This window comes from Chlorocebus sabaeus, chromosome 3 (assembly GCF_047675955.1).
Source record: "Chlorocebus sabaeus isolate Y175 chromosome 3, mChlSab1.0.hap1, whole genome shotgun sequence".
Lineage (NCBI taxonomy): Eukaryota > Metazoa > Chordata > Mammalia > Primates > Cercopithecidae > Chlorocebus > Chlorocebus sabaeus.
Genome location: NC_132906.1, coordinates 59212292 through 59229844, shown reverse-complemented (window position 1 = coordinate 59229844; position 17553 = coordinate 59212292). Strand labels below are relative to the sequence as shown.

At 37.3% G+C, this 17553-nt stretch overlaps 1 protein-coding gene across 13 annotated transcripts in view; it reads left to right on the top strand.

The window, feature by feature from the left end:
- MYCBP2 (MYC binding protein 2) overlaps positions 1-17553 on the top strand; it is a 290113-nt gene that overhangs the window by 250853 nt on the left and 21707 nt on the right. For 11 of the 13 annotated variants that reach the window (XM_073014412.1, XM_073014414.1, XM_073014413.1 and 8 more), the window contains 6 exons: positions 177-416; positions 715-813; positions 13062-13142; positions 14688-14954; positions 15647-15930; positions 17380-17476. In XM_073014412.1, coding sequence (XP_072870513.1) covers positions 177-416; positions 715-813; positions 13062-13142; positions 14688-14954; positions 15647-15930; positions 17380-17476 — 1068 coding nt within the window. The remainder of the gene's footprint in view (positions 1-176; positions 417-714; positions 814-13061; positions 13143-14687; positions 14955-15646; positions 15931-17379; positions 17477-17553) is intronic. The other 2 variants (XM_007960626.3, XM_073014408.1) reach the window with 1 other exon arrangement.

Genomic DNA, 17553 nt, shown 5'->3' with positions numbered 1-17553 from the left:
TACTATAAATAATATCACTTATCTTCATCAGGTTGAAATAAAATAATCAGTGTGAAATAACCTTTACTCTGTACAATTCTTTGTTATTTGAGCTTGCTGATATCGATGCTAAATGTAGCACAGTGATAAAAGTGATCCAGCTGAAGCAGGTTCCTACCTCTTTTCTGCTCAACCAGGTTGATCTGGATTCCAGGCACATTGGCTGGGTAACAAGTGAACTTCCAGGAGGGGATAATCACATCATCAAAATTGAATTAAAAGGCCCAGAAAATACACTCAGAGTTCGACAAGTCAAAGTCCTCGGCTGGAAAGATGGTGAAAGCACAAAAATAGCTGGCCAAATTTCAGCCAGTGTGGCCCAGCAGAGGAACTGTGAAGCTGAGACTCTGCGAGTATTCAGACTGATTACATCTCAAGTGAGTGTCCTTACAACATATTCTAGCACGGGATAGTTGATGTAATATATTTTAAGAGTGTAACAAAATGTTTTGTGAAACTTGTTATAGAAAATTCTGGCTACAAATGTTGCCCATTTTTTCTTTTCATAGCCCTGAACACCTGAGTTTCATGCTGCATTTGTAATTAGGAAAAGTAGTAGTGTAAATTAGCAACAGTAGCATATTATAAAACCTGTGGAATCAGCTGATGAGTCCTCTGGCTATTATAGTGTTAATGCCTGTCATTAATTCCTTCTCACATGCATATCTTCATCAGGTATTTGGAAAGCTCATCTCTGGAGATGCTGAACCTACACCAGAACAAGAGGAAAAAGCACTATTGTCATCACCTGAAGGAGAAGAAAAAGTATACAATGTATTTATTTGTATTCTAAAGATATTTATTTCCCTTTTTTATTCTTTTTTTCAGTGAAATAATTCATGTATTGTTGTATATTTTGATGGATATGTAATAATAGTTTTATGCAGTTCATATTTTTTCTTAGAAGATGAAGGAACTATCTAAAAGAAATTCATTATTCATGTAAAATCTAGCTAATATTTTAAGTAACAGAAAATTGGCTCTATGCCTTGGGTTTTTGTGTTCATTTGTTAGCATTTGTAAAATTTACTTAATCATTTCTGTGCTATACCCCATCAGTTATCTTCTCCCTCCTCCATTGTCCCTGTCCTTCACAGTTCAGCTCAAAAGTACTGTCTTCTTCATGAACTTTTTTATGATTTATCTTCTTCTTGAAACTTGTTTATGATTTCCTCAAACAAAAGCAGTTTTCTCTCTGCTGGAGTTCATAATAATCTGTATATGTCTCTTCTTCATTTTTCTCTTATGTTTATCTACATGGCTGCTTTACCTCTTCTACTGAACCATAGCTTCTTAAAGACCAAGTCCATGCCTAATTTGTCTTGTATCCATCATGGTATAATCACATACATGTTCAGTAAATTTTTATTAGAATAACTACTCTTTATTACTGCTCTTGAAATTTCTTCTCAAAATAAAGTTGCTTTACTTTTTCGGTCCTCACTAAAACACTATACCTAAGACTTTTGTACCTTATCCATTTCCAAAAAGAGAAGTCAATTCTGACTAGTCTCAATATTCTAGTGTCTTTAAATGCTGCAAATAATCACCTTGGCAGCCCTTTGAAAGATAAATTTCAAGGATTTCCCTTGTCTCATCCTGTGTTTCCTAATACAGTAGTAGCTAAATCATTGTCCTATTTTTGTTTGAGGTCTGAAAAAATAAGATTTCTTAAATGCTGGTAACTTCTTTCAGCATCTTTTGGAGATCTCATTTGAATGACTACAAGACTGTGTAACTATCCATTAAATCAATTGAATTTTAGCAAATGTCAACTCTGTACTAAACAATTGTGAGAATGGCAAGCCCTCAAAAAGCCTGCATTCTGCTCTTGGTTATGAACCCTCTGCATTCCCCTCACCCCCAAAAAAGAAATCAACAAAGATGCTACATAGTATATAAGCAAGTTATTAAATGTGTGAAAAAATTGCAGATGACATAGGCTTTCAGAGTACCTTGAGATCATTGTGCCTTGGAGTGGTCAGAGAAGGCTTCTTAGGGGATGTTGGACTTGAGTTAGATCTGAAAGAGAATGAAGGGATTCGAATGAGATTAGTAGAGAGAATGGGAGCAAGGACTGATCGGAAAGACTCGCCTAACAGTAGGAGAGTGTACGTTGAGGAGTTAAGGCTGAATAGGAAAGGTTATACTGTCACTTGGGTGCCCATGAAATAACATGATTTTTAAGATAATCTTTTTTTTAAGTTAGATTATTAAAGCATAATTTACATACAGAAATTCCTCATTTTAAACTGTATCATTCAATGAATTTTTACTCATGTACACTAATGAAATCATTATCACAATCAAGTTTGTTTTGTTTTGTTTTGCTTGAGACAGGGTCTCTCTCTGTGACCCAGGATGGAATGCAGTGGTGTGATCATGGCTCACTGCAACCTCAACCTCCCAGGCTCAATGGATCCTCCTGCCTCAGCCTCCCAAGTAGCTGAAATTACAGGTGCACGTCACCGTGCCCATCTGATTTTAATATATTTGTAGAGATGTGGTTTTGCCATGTTGCCCAGGCTGGTCTCAAACTCCTGGGCTCAAGCAGCCTGCCAGCATTGGCCTCCCAAAATGCTGAGATCACAGATATGAGCCACCATGCCCAGCCCACAACCAAGCTTTAAAACACATCACTCCCCAAATTTCTCTCATGTTCCTTGGCAGGCAATCCCCCAGCCTCACACTTAGAACCTAGCAACTACTGAACTATATTCTGTCAGTGGTGTGTTGCCTTTTCCTGCATATTATATAAATGGAACCACACAGAATGTAGTCTTTTTGTCTTGTTTCTTTTCACTGTAGTGTAATGCTTTTGAGATTTATCCATGTTGTAGCATGTATCCATGGTTCGTTCTTTTGGTTGCTGAGGAGTTTTCCATTATATGAATTTGCCATAATTCGTTTACCCTTTCATTTTTTGATGGATATTTGGGTTGTTTCTGCTCTGTGGCTACTATTAGTAAAGCTGCTGTGAACACTTACATACAGATCTTTGCAGGTCTTTTACCAATTATGTGTTTTCAAATATTTTCTCCTAGTCTGTGGCTTATCTTTCAGAGAGCAGAAGTTTTCAATTTTGATAAAGTACAGTTTTTCTGGGTTTTTTGATTCGTGATTTTTGTGTGTGGTCTAGAACCCAAGGTCACACAGATATTCTCTTCTTTTCCTTTAGAAATGTTATAGTTTCGGTTATTTTGTTTAGAACTGTATACATTTTAATTTTTACTAACCCTCTGCATTCCCTATGAACCCTCTGTGCAGGAATTGAGGTTTATCTTTTGCATATAGATGTTCAATTGTTCTATTACGATTTGTTGAGAAGACTATCATTTATCAATAGTGAATTTACCATAAATGCGTAGATCTGTTTCTGGACTCTATTTTGCTCCATTGATCCATCAAACTGTCTTAATTACTGTAGCTTTATAAAAAGTCTTGATATCAGGTTCTAACTTTGTTCTTTATCCAAGTTATTTTGGCTACTCTAGATCTCTTGCTTTTCCATATAAAGCTTAGAATCAACTTGTCCGTTTATTTTAAATAAAAAAAAAAGGATGGAATTTTGACTGGAATTAACACCAAATTGATAATTTAGGGAGAATCGCCATGTCAATAATATTGAGTCTTCGTATCTGTGAACATGATATATATCAGGGGCTTTTTTTTTTACCTCTTTTTAAAGTTTCTCTCAGCAGTGTTTTGTAATTCAATGTACACATCTAGTACATATTTTATTAAATGTATTCCTAAACATTTAACGTTTGTAAAGCTATTATAAATGGTATTTTTTATTTCACTTTCCAATTGTTCATTTCTAGTATATAAAAATAGAATTGATTTTTGTATATTAGATTTCTACCCTGTGATCTTAAATTTACTTACTAATTTCAGAAACTTTTTATAGACTCTTTGGGGTTTCCTCAGATAATCCTGTAGTCTTCAATAAATTTGAGTTTTTTCCTTTCTAAACTCTGTGACTTAAACTTCTTTTCTTATATTACTGTGTTATTGCATTGATTAAGCCCTTAAGCACCATGTTGAATAGAAGTAGTGAGAACAGATAGCTCTGACTTGCTCTGAATCTTGAAAGTATAAACCATTCATTATTATTATTATTTTTTTTATTATACTTTGAGTTCTAGGGTACATGTGCATAACGTGCAGGTTTGTTACATATGTATACTTGTGCCATGTTGGTGTGCTGCACCCATCAACTCGTCAGCACCCATCAACTCGTCATTTACATCAGGTATAACTCCCAGTGCAATCCCTCCCCCCTCCCCCCTCCCCATAATAGGCCCCGGTGTGTGATGTTCCCCTTCCCGAGTCCAGGTGATCTCATTGTTCAGTTCCCACCTATGAGTGAGAACATGCGGTGTTTGGTTTTCTGTTCTTGTGATAGTTTGCTAAGAATGATGGTTTCCAGCTGCATCCATGTCCCTACAAAGGACACAAACTCATCCTTTTTTATGGCTGCATAGTATTCCATGGTGTGTATGTGCCACATTTTCTTAATCCAGTCTGTCACTGGTGGACATTTGGGTTGATTCCAAGTCTTTGCTATTGTGAATAGTGCCGCAATAAACATGCGTGTGCATGTGTCTTTATAGCAGCATGATTTATAATCCTTTGGGTATATACCCAGTAATGGGATGGCTGGGTCATATGGTACATCTAGTTCTAGATCCTTGAGGAATCGCCATACTGTTTTCCATAGTGGTTGAACTAGTTTACAATCCCACCAACAGTGTAAAAGTGTTCCTATTTCTCCACATCCTCTCCAGCACCTGTTGTTTCCTGACTTTTTAATGATCGCCATTCTAACTGGTGTGAGATGGTATCTCATTGTGGTTTTGATTTGCATTTCTCTGATGGCCAGTGATGATGAGCATTTTTTCATGTGTCTGTTGGCTGTATGAATGTCTTCTTTTGAGAAATGTCTGTTCATATCCTTTGCCCACTTTTTGATGGGGTTGTTTGTTTTTTTCTTGTAAATTTGTTGGAGTTCTTTGTAGGTTTTGGGTATTAGCCCTTTGTCAGATGAGTAGATTGCAAAAATTTTTTCCCATTCTGTAGGTTGCCTGTTCACTCTGATGGTAGTTTCTTTTGCTGTGCAGAAGCTCTTTAGTTTAATGAGATCCCATTTGTCAATTTTGGCTTTTGCTGCCGTTGCTTTTGGTGTTTTAGACATGAAGTCTTTGCCCATGCCTATGTCCTGAATGGTACTACCTAGGTTTTCCTCTAGGATTTTTATGGTATTAGGTCTAACATTTAAGTCTCTAATCCATCTTGAATTAATTTTCGTATAAGGAGTAACGAAAGGATCCAGTTTCAGCTTTCTACTTATGGCTAGCCAATTTTCCCAGCACCATTTATTAAATAGGGAATCCTTTCCCCATTTCTTGTTTCTCTCAGGTTTGTCAAAGATCAGATGACTGTAGATGTGTGGTATTATTTCTGAGGACTCTGTTCTGTTCCATTGGTCTATATCTCTGTTTTGGTACCAGTACCATACTGTTTTGGTATAGTTTGAAGTCAGGTAGCGTGATGCCTCCAGCTTTGTTCTTTTGACTTAGGATTGTCTTGGAGATGCGGGGTCTTTTTTGGTTCCATATGAACTTTAAAGCAGTTTTTTCCAATTCTGTGAAGAAACTCATTGGTAGCTTGATGGGGATGGCATTGAATCTATAAATAACCTTGGGCAGTATGGCCATTTTCACAATATTGATTCTTCCTATCCATGAGCATGGTATGTTCTTCCATTTGTTTGTGTCCTCTTTTATTTCACTGAGCAGTGGTTTGTAGTTCTCCTTGAAGAGGTCCTTTACATCCCTTGTAAGTTGGATTCCTAGGTATTTTATTCTCTTTGAAGCAATTGTGAATGGGAGTTCATTCATGATTTGGCTCTCTGTTTGTCTGTTACTGGTGTATAAGAATGCTTGTGATTTTTGCACATTAATTTTGTATCCTGAGACTTTGCTGAAGTTGCTTATCAGCTTAAGGAGATTTTGGGCTGAGACAATGGGGTTTTCTAAATATACAATCATGTCATCTGCAAACAGGGACAATTTGACTTCTTCTTTTCCTAACTGAATCCCCTTGATTTCTTTCTCTTGCCTGATTGCCCTAGCCAGAACTTCCAACACTATGTTGAACAGGAGTGGTGAGAGAGGGCATCCCTGTCTTGTGCCAGTTTTCAAAGGGAATTTTTCCAGTTTTTGCCCATTCAGTATGATATTGGCTGTGGGTTTGTCATAAATAGCTCTTATTATTTTGAGGTACGTTCCATCAATACCGAATTTATTGAGCGTTTTTAGCATGAAGGGCTGTTGAATTTTGTCAAAAGCCTTTTCTGCATCTATTGAGATAATCATGTGGTTCTTGTCTTTGTTTCTGTTTATATGCTGGATTATGTTTATTGATTTGCGAATGTTGAACCAGCCTTGCACCCCAGGGATGAAGCCCACTTGATCATGGTGGATAAGCTTTTTGATGTGTTGCTGAATCCGGTTTGCCAGTATTTTATTGAGGATTTTTGCATCGATGTTCATCAGGGATATTGGTCTAAAATTCTCTTTTTTTGTTGTGTCTCTGCCAGGCTTTGGTATCAGGATGATGTTGGCCTCATAAAATGAGTTAGGGAGGATTCCCTCTTTTTCTATTGATTGGAATAGTTTCAGAAGGAATGGTACCAGCTCCTCCTTGTACCTCTGGTAGAATTTGGCTGTGAATCCATCTGGTCCTGGACTTTTTTTGGTTGGTAGGCTATTAATTATTGCCTCAATTTCAGAGCCTGCTATTGGTCTATTCAGGGATTCAACTTCTTCCTGGTTTAGTCTTGGAAGAGTATAAGTGTCCAGGAAATTATCCATTTCTTCTAGATTTTCCAGTTTATTTGCATAGAGGTGTTTATAGTATTTTCTGATGGTAGTTTGTATTTCTGTGGGGTCGGTGGTGATATCCCCTTTACCATTTTTTATTGCATCAATTTGATTCTTCTCTCTTTTCTTCTTTATTAGTGTTGCTAGCGGTCTGTCAATTTTGTTGATCTTTTCAAAAAACCAACTCCTGGATTCATTGATTTTTTGGAGGGTTTTTTGTGTCTCTATCTCCTTCAGTTCTGCTCTGATCTTAGTTATTTCTTGCCTTCTGCTAGCTTTCGAATGTGTTTGCTCTTGCTTCTCTAGTTCTTTTAACTGCGATGTTAGAGTGTCAATTTTAGATCTTTCCTGCTTTCTCTTGTGGGCTTTTAGTGCTATAAATTTCCCTCTACACACTGCTTTAAATGTGTCCCAGAGATTCTGGTATGTTGTATCTTTGTTCTCATTGGTTTCAAAGAACATCTTTATTTCTGCCTTCATTTCGTTATGTACCCAGTAGTCATTCAGGAGCAGGTTGTTCAGTTTCCATGTAGTTGAGCGGTTTTGATTGAGTTTCTTAGTCCTGAGTTCTAGTTTGATTGCACTGTGGTCTGAGAGATAGTTTGTTATAATTTCTGTTCTTGTACATTTGCTGAGGAGTGCTTTACTTCCAATTATGTGGTCAATTTTGGAGTAAGTGCGATGTGGTGCTGAGAAGAATGTATATTGTGTTGATTTGGGGTGGAGAGTTCTATAGATGTCTATTAGGTCTGCTTGCTGCAGAGATGAGTTCAATTCCTGGATATCCTTGTTAACTTTCTGTCTCGTTGATCTGTCTAATGTTGACAGTGGAGTGTTGAAGTCTCCCATTATTATTGTATGGGAGTCTAAGTCTCTTTGTAAATCTCTAAGGACTTGCTTTATGAATCTGGGTGCTCCTGTATTGGGTGCATATATATTTAGGATAGTTAGCTCTTCCTGTTGAATTGATCCCTTTACCATTATGTAATGGCCTTCTTTGTCTCTTTTGATCTTTGATGGTTTAAAGTCTGTTTAATCAGAGACTAGTATTGCTACCCCTGCTTTTTTTTTGTTCTCCATTTGCTTGGTAAATCTTCCTCCATCCCTTTATTTTAAGCCTATGTATGTCTCTGCATGTGAGATGGGTCTCCTGAATACAGCAGCCTGATGGGTCTTGACTCTTTATCCAGTTTGCCAGTCTGTGTCTTTTAATTGGAGCATTTAGTCCATTTACATTTAAGGTTAATATTGTTATGTGTGAACTTGATCCTGCCATTATGATATTAACTGGTTATTTTGCTCGTTAGTTGATGCAGTTTCTTCCTAGCCTTGATGGTCTTTACATTTTGGCATGTTTTCGCCATGGCTGGTACCAGTTGTTCCTTTCCATGTTTAGTGCATCCTTCAGGATCTCTTGTAAGGCAGGCCTAGTGGTGACAAAATCTCTAAGCATTTGCTTATCTGTAAAGGATTTTATTTCTCCTTCACTTATGAAACTTAGTTTGGCTGGATATGAAATTCTGGGTTGAAAATTCTTTTCTTTAAGAATGTTGAATATTGGCCCCCACTCTCTTCTGGCTTGTAGAGTTTCTGCCAAGAGATCTGCTGTTAGTCTGATGGGCTTCCCTTTGTGGGTAACCCGACCTTTCTCTCTGGCTGCCCTTAAGATTTTTTCCTTCATTTCAGCTTTGGTGAATCTGGCAATTATGTGTCTTGGAGTTGCTCTTCTCGAGGAGTATCTTTGTGGCGTTCTCTGTATTTCCTGGATTTGAATGTTGTCCTGCCCTACTGGGTTGGGGAAGTTCTCCTGGATGATATCCTGAAGAGTGTTTTCCAGCTTGGATCCATTTTCCCCCTCACTTTCAGGCACCCCAATCAGACGTAGATTTGGTCTTTTTACATAATCCCATACTTCTTGCAGGCTTTGTTCATTTCTTTTTCTTCTTTTTTCTTTTGGTTTCTCTTCTCGCTTCATTTCATTCATTTGATCCTCAATCGCTGATACTCTTTCTTCCAGTTGATCGAGTCGGTTACTGAAGCTTGTGCATTTGTCAGGTATTTCTCGTGTCATGGTTTTCATCTCTTTCATTTCGTTTATGAGCTTCTCTGCATTAATTACTCTAGTCATCAATTCTTCCACTTTTTTTTCAAGATTTTTAGTTTCTTTGCGCTGGGTACGTAATTCCTCCTTTAGCTCTGAGAAGTTTGATGGACTGAAGCCTTCTTCTCTCATTTCGTCAAAGTCATTCTCCGTCCAGCTTTGATCCGTTGCTGGCGATGAGCTGCGCTCCTTTGCCAGGGCAGATGTGCTCTTATTTTTTGAGTTTCCAGGTTTTCTGCCCCGCTTTTTCCCCATCTTTGTGGTTTTATCGGCCTCTGGTCTTTGATGATGGTGACGTACTGATGGGGTTTTGGTGTAGGTGTCCTTCCTGTTTGATAGTTTTCCTTCTAACAGTCAGGACCCTCAGCTGTAGGTCTGTTGGAGATTGCTTGAGGTCCACTCCAGACCCTGTTTGCCTGGGTATCAGCAGCAGAGGCTGCAGAAGATAGAATATTGCTGAACAGCGAGTGTACCTGTCTGATTCTTGCTTTGGAAGCTTCCTCTCAGGGGTGTACTCCACCCTGTGAGGTGTGGGGTGTCAGACTGCCCCTAGTGGGAAATGTCTCCCAGTTAGGCTACTCAGGGGTCAGGGACCCACTTGAGCAGGCAGTCTGTCCCTTCTCAGATCTCAACCTCGGTGTTGGGAGATCCACTGCTCTCTTCAAAGCTGTCAGACAGAGTCGTTTGCGTCTGCAGAGGTTTCTGCTGCGTTTGTTATTGTTTACTGTGCCCTGTCCCCAGAGGTGGAGTCTACAGAGACAGGCAGGTTTCCTTGAGCTGCTGTGAGCTCCACCCAGTTCGAGCTTCCCAGCAGCTTTGTTTACCTACTTAAGCCTCAGCAATGGCGGGCGCCCCTCCCCCAGCCTCACTGCTGCCTTGCCGGTAGATCACAGACTGCTGTGCTAGCAATGAGGGACACTCCGTGGGCGTGGGACCCTCCCGGCCAGGTGTGGGATATAATCTCCTGGTGTGCCTGTTTGCTTAAAGCGCAGTATTGGGGTGGGAGTTACCCGATTTTCCAGGTGTTGTGTGTCTCAGTTCCCCTGGCTAGGAAAAGGGATTCCCTTCCCCCTTGCGCTTCCCAGGTGAGGCGATGCCTCACCCTGCTTCAGCTCTTGCTGGTCGGGCTGCAGCAGCTGACCAGCACCGATTGTCCGGCACTCCCTAGTGAGATGAACCCAGTACCTCAGTTGAAAATGCAGAAATCACCGGTCTTCTGTGTTGCTTGCGCTGGGAGTTGGAGACTGGAGCTGTTCCTATTCGGCCATCTTGCTCCGCCCCCCCAAACCATTCATTATTAAATGTGATGTGAACTATAGATTTTTGGGGGGTAAATGTTTTTAATAAGATTGAAGAATGTTTTCTTCTATTCCTAGTTTGCTGATAATTTCTATCAGAATGGATTTTTTTTTTAAGTGATCTGATTTTACTCTGTCACCCAGACAAGAGCACAGTGGTACCTTTATATGTTTCTCTTTCTCCATTTCTTTTATTCAGTAAGATAATCCATATATTGCTATGCATTTTAGTCAACATGTGATATTAGCTTATATGCAGTTCATTTTCCTTAAATGAACAAAAAAACTAAGTGATAGTAGCTACATGACATAGTGCTTCTTTTAGAGGTAATAAAAATGCCTTAATATTGACTGATGATAGTTGCACATATCTGAATGTACTAAAAACCATTGAATTGTATGTTTTAAATAGGTGAATAGCATGGTATGTGAACTATATCTCAATAAAGATTTTTTTAAAAAGCAAAAATAAATGATGAAAGAAGTAAACAAGAGTAAGATGAAAGAACTATCTAAAAGATTCATATATAATCTAGCTAGTACTTAAGTAGCAAAATAAATGCTCTATTCTAAAAATTCACTTTCTTTAATAGATAACAGGACTGTTTCAGTCATCTGTTTCTTTTTGGGTAAGCTTTAGTAGTTCTGACACTCAAGCAATTTGTCCATTTCATCTAAGTTTCTGGATTTATTGGCATAAGTTGTTCATAATATAACCTTATGTCCTTTTAATATCTGTAGAACCTGTAGTGATGTCTCTTGGTGATTTGTGTCTTCATTCTTTTTTTCTGAAATAGTTTCGCTAAAGATTCATCCGCTTGATCTCTTCAGAGAACTTTTTGTTTCATTGATTTTCCTCTATTTTTGCTTTTTTAAATGATTTCAGCTCACATCTTTATTTCTTACCCTGTGTTTGCCTTGTACTCGTTTGTTCATCTTTTTCTGACTCCTTAATGTCCAAGATTATCACAGACTCCAAGACCTTTGTTTTCTCATCTAAGTATATTTAATGCTATTATTTTCTTCTAAGCACTACGTTAGCTGCATTTCACAAATTTGGGGTATTCTGTTTTTATTTTCTTTCAATTCACAATGTTTTCTTATTCCCATTTTGATTTCTTTCTTTTTTTTTTTTTTTTTTTTTTTTTTTTTGAGACAGAGCCTTGCTCTGTTGCCTAGGCTGGAGTGCAGTGGTGAGCTTGGCCCACTGCAAGCTCCACCTCCGGGGTTCACGCCATTCTCCTGCCCCAGCCTCCCAAGTAGCTGGGAGTACAGGCGCCCGCCACCACACCCAGCTAATTTTTTGTATTTTTTTGTATTTTTTTAGTAGAGACAGGGTTTCACCACGTCAGCCAGGATGGTCTCGATCTCCTGACCTCCTGATCTGCCTGCCTCGGCCTCCCAAAGTGCTGGGATTACAGGCATGAGCCACTGCACCCGGCCCCATTTTTATTTCTTCTTTGACCCTTGGGTAATTTAGAAGTACCTTGTTTAATTCCCAAATATTTGGGAATTTTCCTGTTAGCTTTCTATATTATTAATTTCTGGTTCAGTTTCATTGTGGTCAAACTATATACTTCGTATAATTTCAGTCCTTTTAAAATTGTTAAGATTTGGATTCTGGCCTATAATATAGTCTGTTTTAGTGAATGTCCATGTGCACTTCAAAAGAATGTGAACTCCGCTGTTGTTCTTTGAGGGGTTCTATAAATACCAGTTAGTTCAAGCCGATCAATAGTATTCAAGTCTTTAAGAGCCTTAATATTCAGGTCTTTAAGAGCCTTACTGGTTTTTGGTTTTTTGCTTATTTACTTGTTCTATTCGGTACTGTAAGAAGAGTTTTGAAGTATCCAACTAACTGGATTTGTTTATTTGGAATTCATTCTACCTGGTAGCTGATCTCAACATTCTGATGGACTCCAAAAAAAAGTTTTGGTTTTGTAGACGATCAGCTTTTTCCTCATTGTTAGGACGAAAGGGACATTCTCTTGTGGCTGGCTCTCTATCCTAAGAAATGTGAAACCAAGCATCATTTTTGATTCTTAAACAAAAGAGTTTCTTCAGTTTTCTTACCTGTAAAGTAGGCACAATATTACAGTTTACCTTCTGGGGTTGTTGTGAAGATTAAATAAGATTTTGTGTGTGTGTGTGTGCACGCACGTACATGTGTGCATGTATGTGTATATATACACACATATCTGTCACTTAGAAGAATAACGTGCACTATAATAATAATAAGCCTATAAAATTTTAGTCTTTATTTTTTTCCTTATGATACATTTCTTTGATGACTGTTAGTGTTCCAATAGCTTAATTTAAGACCACCATCATCACAGAGGTTTGTTAGGACACTTTCCTTTTAAACAAATGTTATTTTCCTGGATTGTTCTTCAAGCAATTAAGTGTGGGATGTGAACTAATAATGTTTATAATTTAGAAATAGGTTTAATCAGAGCAACTCAAATTGACTACATTGAAGAAATTTGTGAAAAGATAATATACTTCTCTGGATTTCTTAAGTTCTGAAATTTTGTTCTTTTTATGGTCACTTTGGCCAATAGTGATTTCTTCAGACTTTATCCTTTGTCTTAGCATTATAAGCCTCAATTTAAAATAAATTTGCTTTAAAAATATATACACAAAATTATTTCTCAAGATACTTTGAAATATCAAATACACAAATTTTATTTAAAGAGACCGCTTCATTCTTTCTTTTTCTTCTTTTTCTACGAAAAGGCAACATCAGATGCTGACCTGAAAGAACATATGGTTGGAATCATATTTAGCAGGAGTAAGCTGACTAACTTACAAAAACAGGTTGGTTAAGAGCTATTTCGTTGTCTTCATTAGTTTTTTTTGTTTGTTTTGTGCGTGTGTGTGTGTGTGTGTGTGTGTGTGTGTGTGTGTGTTGGGTATAAAGCAGGGGTGTCCAATATTTTGGCTTCCCTGGCCCACATCTGAAGAAAGAGAATTGTCTTAGGCTACACATAAAATACACTAACACTAACAATAACTGATGAACTTACAAAAAAATTTGCAAGAAAAAAAACTCTCCTAATACTTTAAGAAAGTTTATGAATTTGTGTTGGGCCACATTCAAAGCCATCCTGGGCCACATGCAGTCCCCCAGCTGCAGGTTGGATGAGCTTGGTATAAAGTATTTTGAAAAATTTATGAAGGCTTTTTTATGGTCACCCTTTTATAGGTCCTGCAGAATGTGCCTGCCGTTTTTTAGAGAGGAATGAGTATTTTGGCATACCTTCATCATTTTAAAGATTTTAATTGTGAAAACTTGCTTACCTTGCTGCTGTTTGTTTTGGGTAGATTTTTTATTTGGTGTCAAATACCCAGTTATATCAGATTTGATTTGTATTTCCCATATTTCTTTTCCCCCATTCTTTTGTATGTTGGCTGAGCAATTAACAGTGTTAACTATACCAGTGTTAATATTTTTAAATATAACCAGGTGAGGAAATAGCACTATATTGTTCATATAATGGGGTGCTCATAACATAAAAATATCACTTCAAAACTCAAATAAAGTATAGATTTTAAATTAACCTATTATTCTAACTTTTTTGAGATGGCGTCTCGCTCTGTCGCCTAGGCTGGAGTGCAGTGGCGCGATCTCGGCTCACTGTAAGCTCCACCTCCTGGGTTCACACCATTCTCCTGCCTCAGCCTCCCAAGTAGCTGGGACTACAGATGCCCACCACAACGCCCGGCTAATTTTTTTGTATTTTTGGTAGAGACGGGGTTTCACTGTGTTAGGATGGTCTCAATCTCCTGACCTCATGATCCGCCCGCCTTGGCCTCCCAAAGTGCTGGGATTACAGGCGTGAGCCATGGCGCCCGGCCCTATTCTAACTTTCTACACTATTATTCTTTTCAATAAATTACAACATGAATTTATTTTTGCTTTATCTTTTTAGCAATGTTTCATTTAATCTTAGATGCTTTCAGTTGTAAAATGTCATGTATAATTTCAGTATTGTGAATCTTATCAGCTATAAAGCACCTTATGAACATAATGGTAAACCATGAGAAAAAGTGTCTTCGTTGATAAAATTGATGATTGGTTTTTGATGTGCTAAACTGCAAGCATAGGCATTAATAACTTGCATATAATTAGTTTACACATAGTAGTTGATTTAAATATTTTCATTTTTATTGTGGCTCCCCTAGCTTTACCTGTTTTTCAGATGAGTTAAGAGAATGACATATGATGGAGAATTAACTGGGAGAATAGTATTAAAATTGGGTGTCAATTTACATTCTTGTCTTATTCTTTTGTTTGCTTGTTTTGCTAGGAGTAGTAAATCAAACTTATATTTTTACATGTTCTATGTTAACTTTAAATAGGTGTGTGCTCATATTGTCCAAGCTATTCGCATGGAAGCTACCAGAGTCCGTGAAGAATGGGAACATGCTATATCAAGCAAAGAAAATGCCAATTCTCAGCCAAATGATGAAGATGCCTCCTCTGATGCCTACTGCTTTGAGCTGCTCTCTATGGTTTTAGCACTGAGTGGCTCTAACGTTGGCCGGCAGTATCTGGCTCAGCAGCTAACTCTGCTTCAGGATCTCTTCTCGCTGCTTCACACAGCCTCTCCTAGAGTCCAGAGACAGGTGACTGATCACACCACAGCCTTGCCATTGCTTTTGTTACTTGACCATTGTTAAAAGTTGCAATGCAAAGATAATTATCTAAGGACCCTAAATATAGATTTTTATTTTGTAGTTTATTTTGTTTGGGGCCTGTATTTTACTCTTTTTTTTTACTGTTTATTATGAGAGTATAGAATACTAAAATATGTTCCATTTTTAATGTGTTGTGATAAAAGAATATTCTGGCTACTGATTACCATATTACCATGAAATATATAATGTCATTTAGCCCTGACCAGAAAGAAAAGGTATTTTTTTTTCTTGCTGCCTTGGGTTAGTAATTACCACTACTATTACCATTTGAATATTATGTATATCTCATTTCCTTCCTTCACAAAATGTAAAATAGTGTTTAAATCATATTTCTTTTCTTAAAGATTTTGAAGTTACAGAATGGTAGTTAGGTACATTAAAAAATGAAGCCTGGGACAGTGTGCAGTGACTTATGCCTGTAATCCCAGCACTTAGGGAGGCAAAGCTGAGAGGATCCCTTGAGCCTGGGAGTTCAAGGCTGCAGTGAGCTGTGGTCGCTCCACTGCACTCCAACATGGGCAACAAAGCAAGACCCTGTCTTAAAAAAAAATGAAAAAGAAAAGAAAACCTTAAAATATCAGTCTTTACATGGAATTCTCTCATTTTATTTTTCTTACCAGGTAACCTCTTTACTAAGAAGAGTTTTGCCTGAAGTAACCCCTAATCGTCTGGCCAGCATCATAGGAGTGAAATCCCTCCCCCCAGCAGATATCAGTGATATCATTCACTCAACAGAGAAAGGAGACTGGAATAAGCTGGGTATCTTGGACATGTTTCTAGGATGCATTGCCAAAGCACTCACTGTACAGCTAAAAGCCAAAGGAACCACCATCACAGGAACAGCTGGTACCACTGTGGGCAAAGGAGTTACAACAGTTACTCTTCCAATGATTTTCAATTCCAGGTTAGTTATTGCCTCTATTTTAGTACCAAAACAGAATAGAATGAGCTACTGTTCAGAAATTTAAGACATAATTTCAAATTTTACCTTGTTAGGTTACTCACGAAATAAAATCCATAAACAACTGGCTCATATATAAAAAGAATGTCATGTATATAATAAAAGTATCAATTACAATTAGTGGGGATTAGAAAGTAAGCTGAATATGTGATGTCAGAATATTTGGATATCCATGTTAAAAAAATTCTAGATACCCACCTCTCATCATACACAAAATTAAACTTCAGTTTTAGGTAATATTTTTTTTTTGCCACAATAAAAAGAAATAAACATGGGGGAATAAAGTTCAGGTTAGTTAAAGCTTTATGTACATTTCTTTTTAAAACTGTACTAGGACAAATTATAGAAAAATATTTTTGTAATCTTCAATTTGGTAAGACCTTCTTAAACAAAACACAGAACCCAAAGTCATATAGGAAGAAATTTATAGATTTGACTTTATAAAAATGAAAATTACTTGGTAAGTGATAATATTTAAATGTTTTAAAATATAAGCAACTAACTTAGAAAAATATTTAAACCTATATAATAGACAATGACTTATTAGCATAATAGAGGAGAATGACTACAAATCAATTTTAAAAAGGCAAACAACTGATAAGAATAATAAATGACAAAAACAGTCAGTTCACAGAAAAAAAACTTATAAATGCCAGTAAACAAATGAGAATACCTCACTACTAATCAGATAAATGTAGATTAAAATAATTGCAAAGTGTCTTTGATGCTTTGGCAACATTATGAGGAAATAGGCATTTTCATCTCATATAAATTGCTGCAGCCTTTTTGGATATCTGTTTAATAATATCTATATTTTAAACATGCATATCTTTTGACCTACCAATTCTACTTCTAAAACTTTTATACATTTGCACCAAGATATATATACAAGGATGTTCTGTAATTGTGTGTAACAGTAGAGAATTAGAGACATCTGGAACAGTGCTACTTGTGGAGTCAATCCATGACAATATGCAGACAACATCAGAATGTTAATAATTGTATCACTTCTTCCTGTAGTCTTGCTAGGAAAAAAGGTCAGCTGAACTAAATAGTAGTGTGCTTAGTGATATAGTGAATTTATGTTCTGGCACAAGCTCCCCATTATCTGCATATGCACTAGAAATAAGTCGCGTGTGGTCCCTGGACTGTACTTCTAAAAGATACACACAGAAATAATGTGCAAACAGAGAAATACTTGGAAACTCCAATTGCTTTAACTGCTGTCTTGGGATTTGGGGTAATGGTTTGATGAATTTTCTTTTTAAATGTTTTAATTGATTGTCACTTAAAAATCTAAAATGCTGCATTCTGAAATAACATTTTTATCTTTTTCATTTGTAAGTGCTACTGATAATTTATTGGCTTTGTAAATGCTAATTTTTCTTGTAGTTATCTCCGACGAGGTGAAAGTCATTGGTGGATGAAGGGCTCAACCCCTACCCAGATCTCAGAGATCATCATTAAACTTATCAAGGATATGGCAGCGGTAAGTTCCCATTCTTCTGACTGTTTTGGCAGGGAAGTGCAGCAGGAATCTGACTGACAAAACAGCTTACTCTGCTG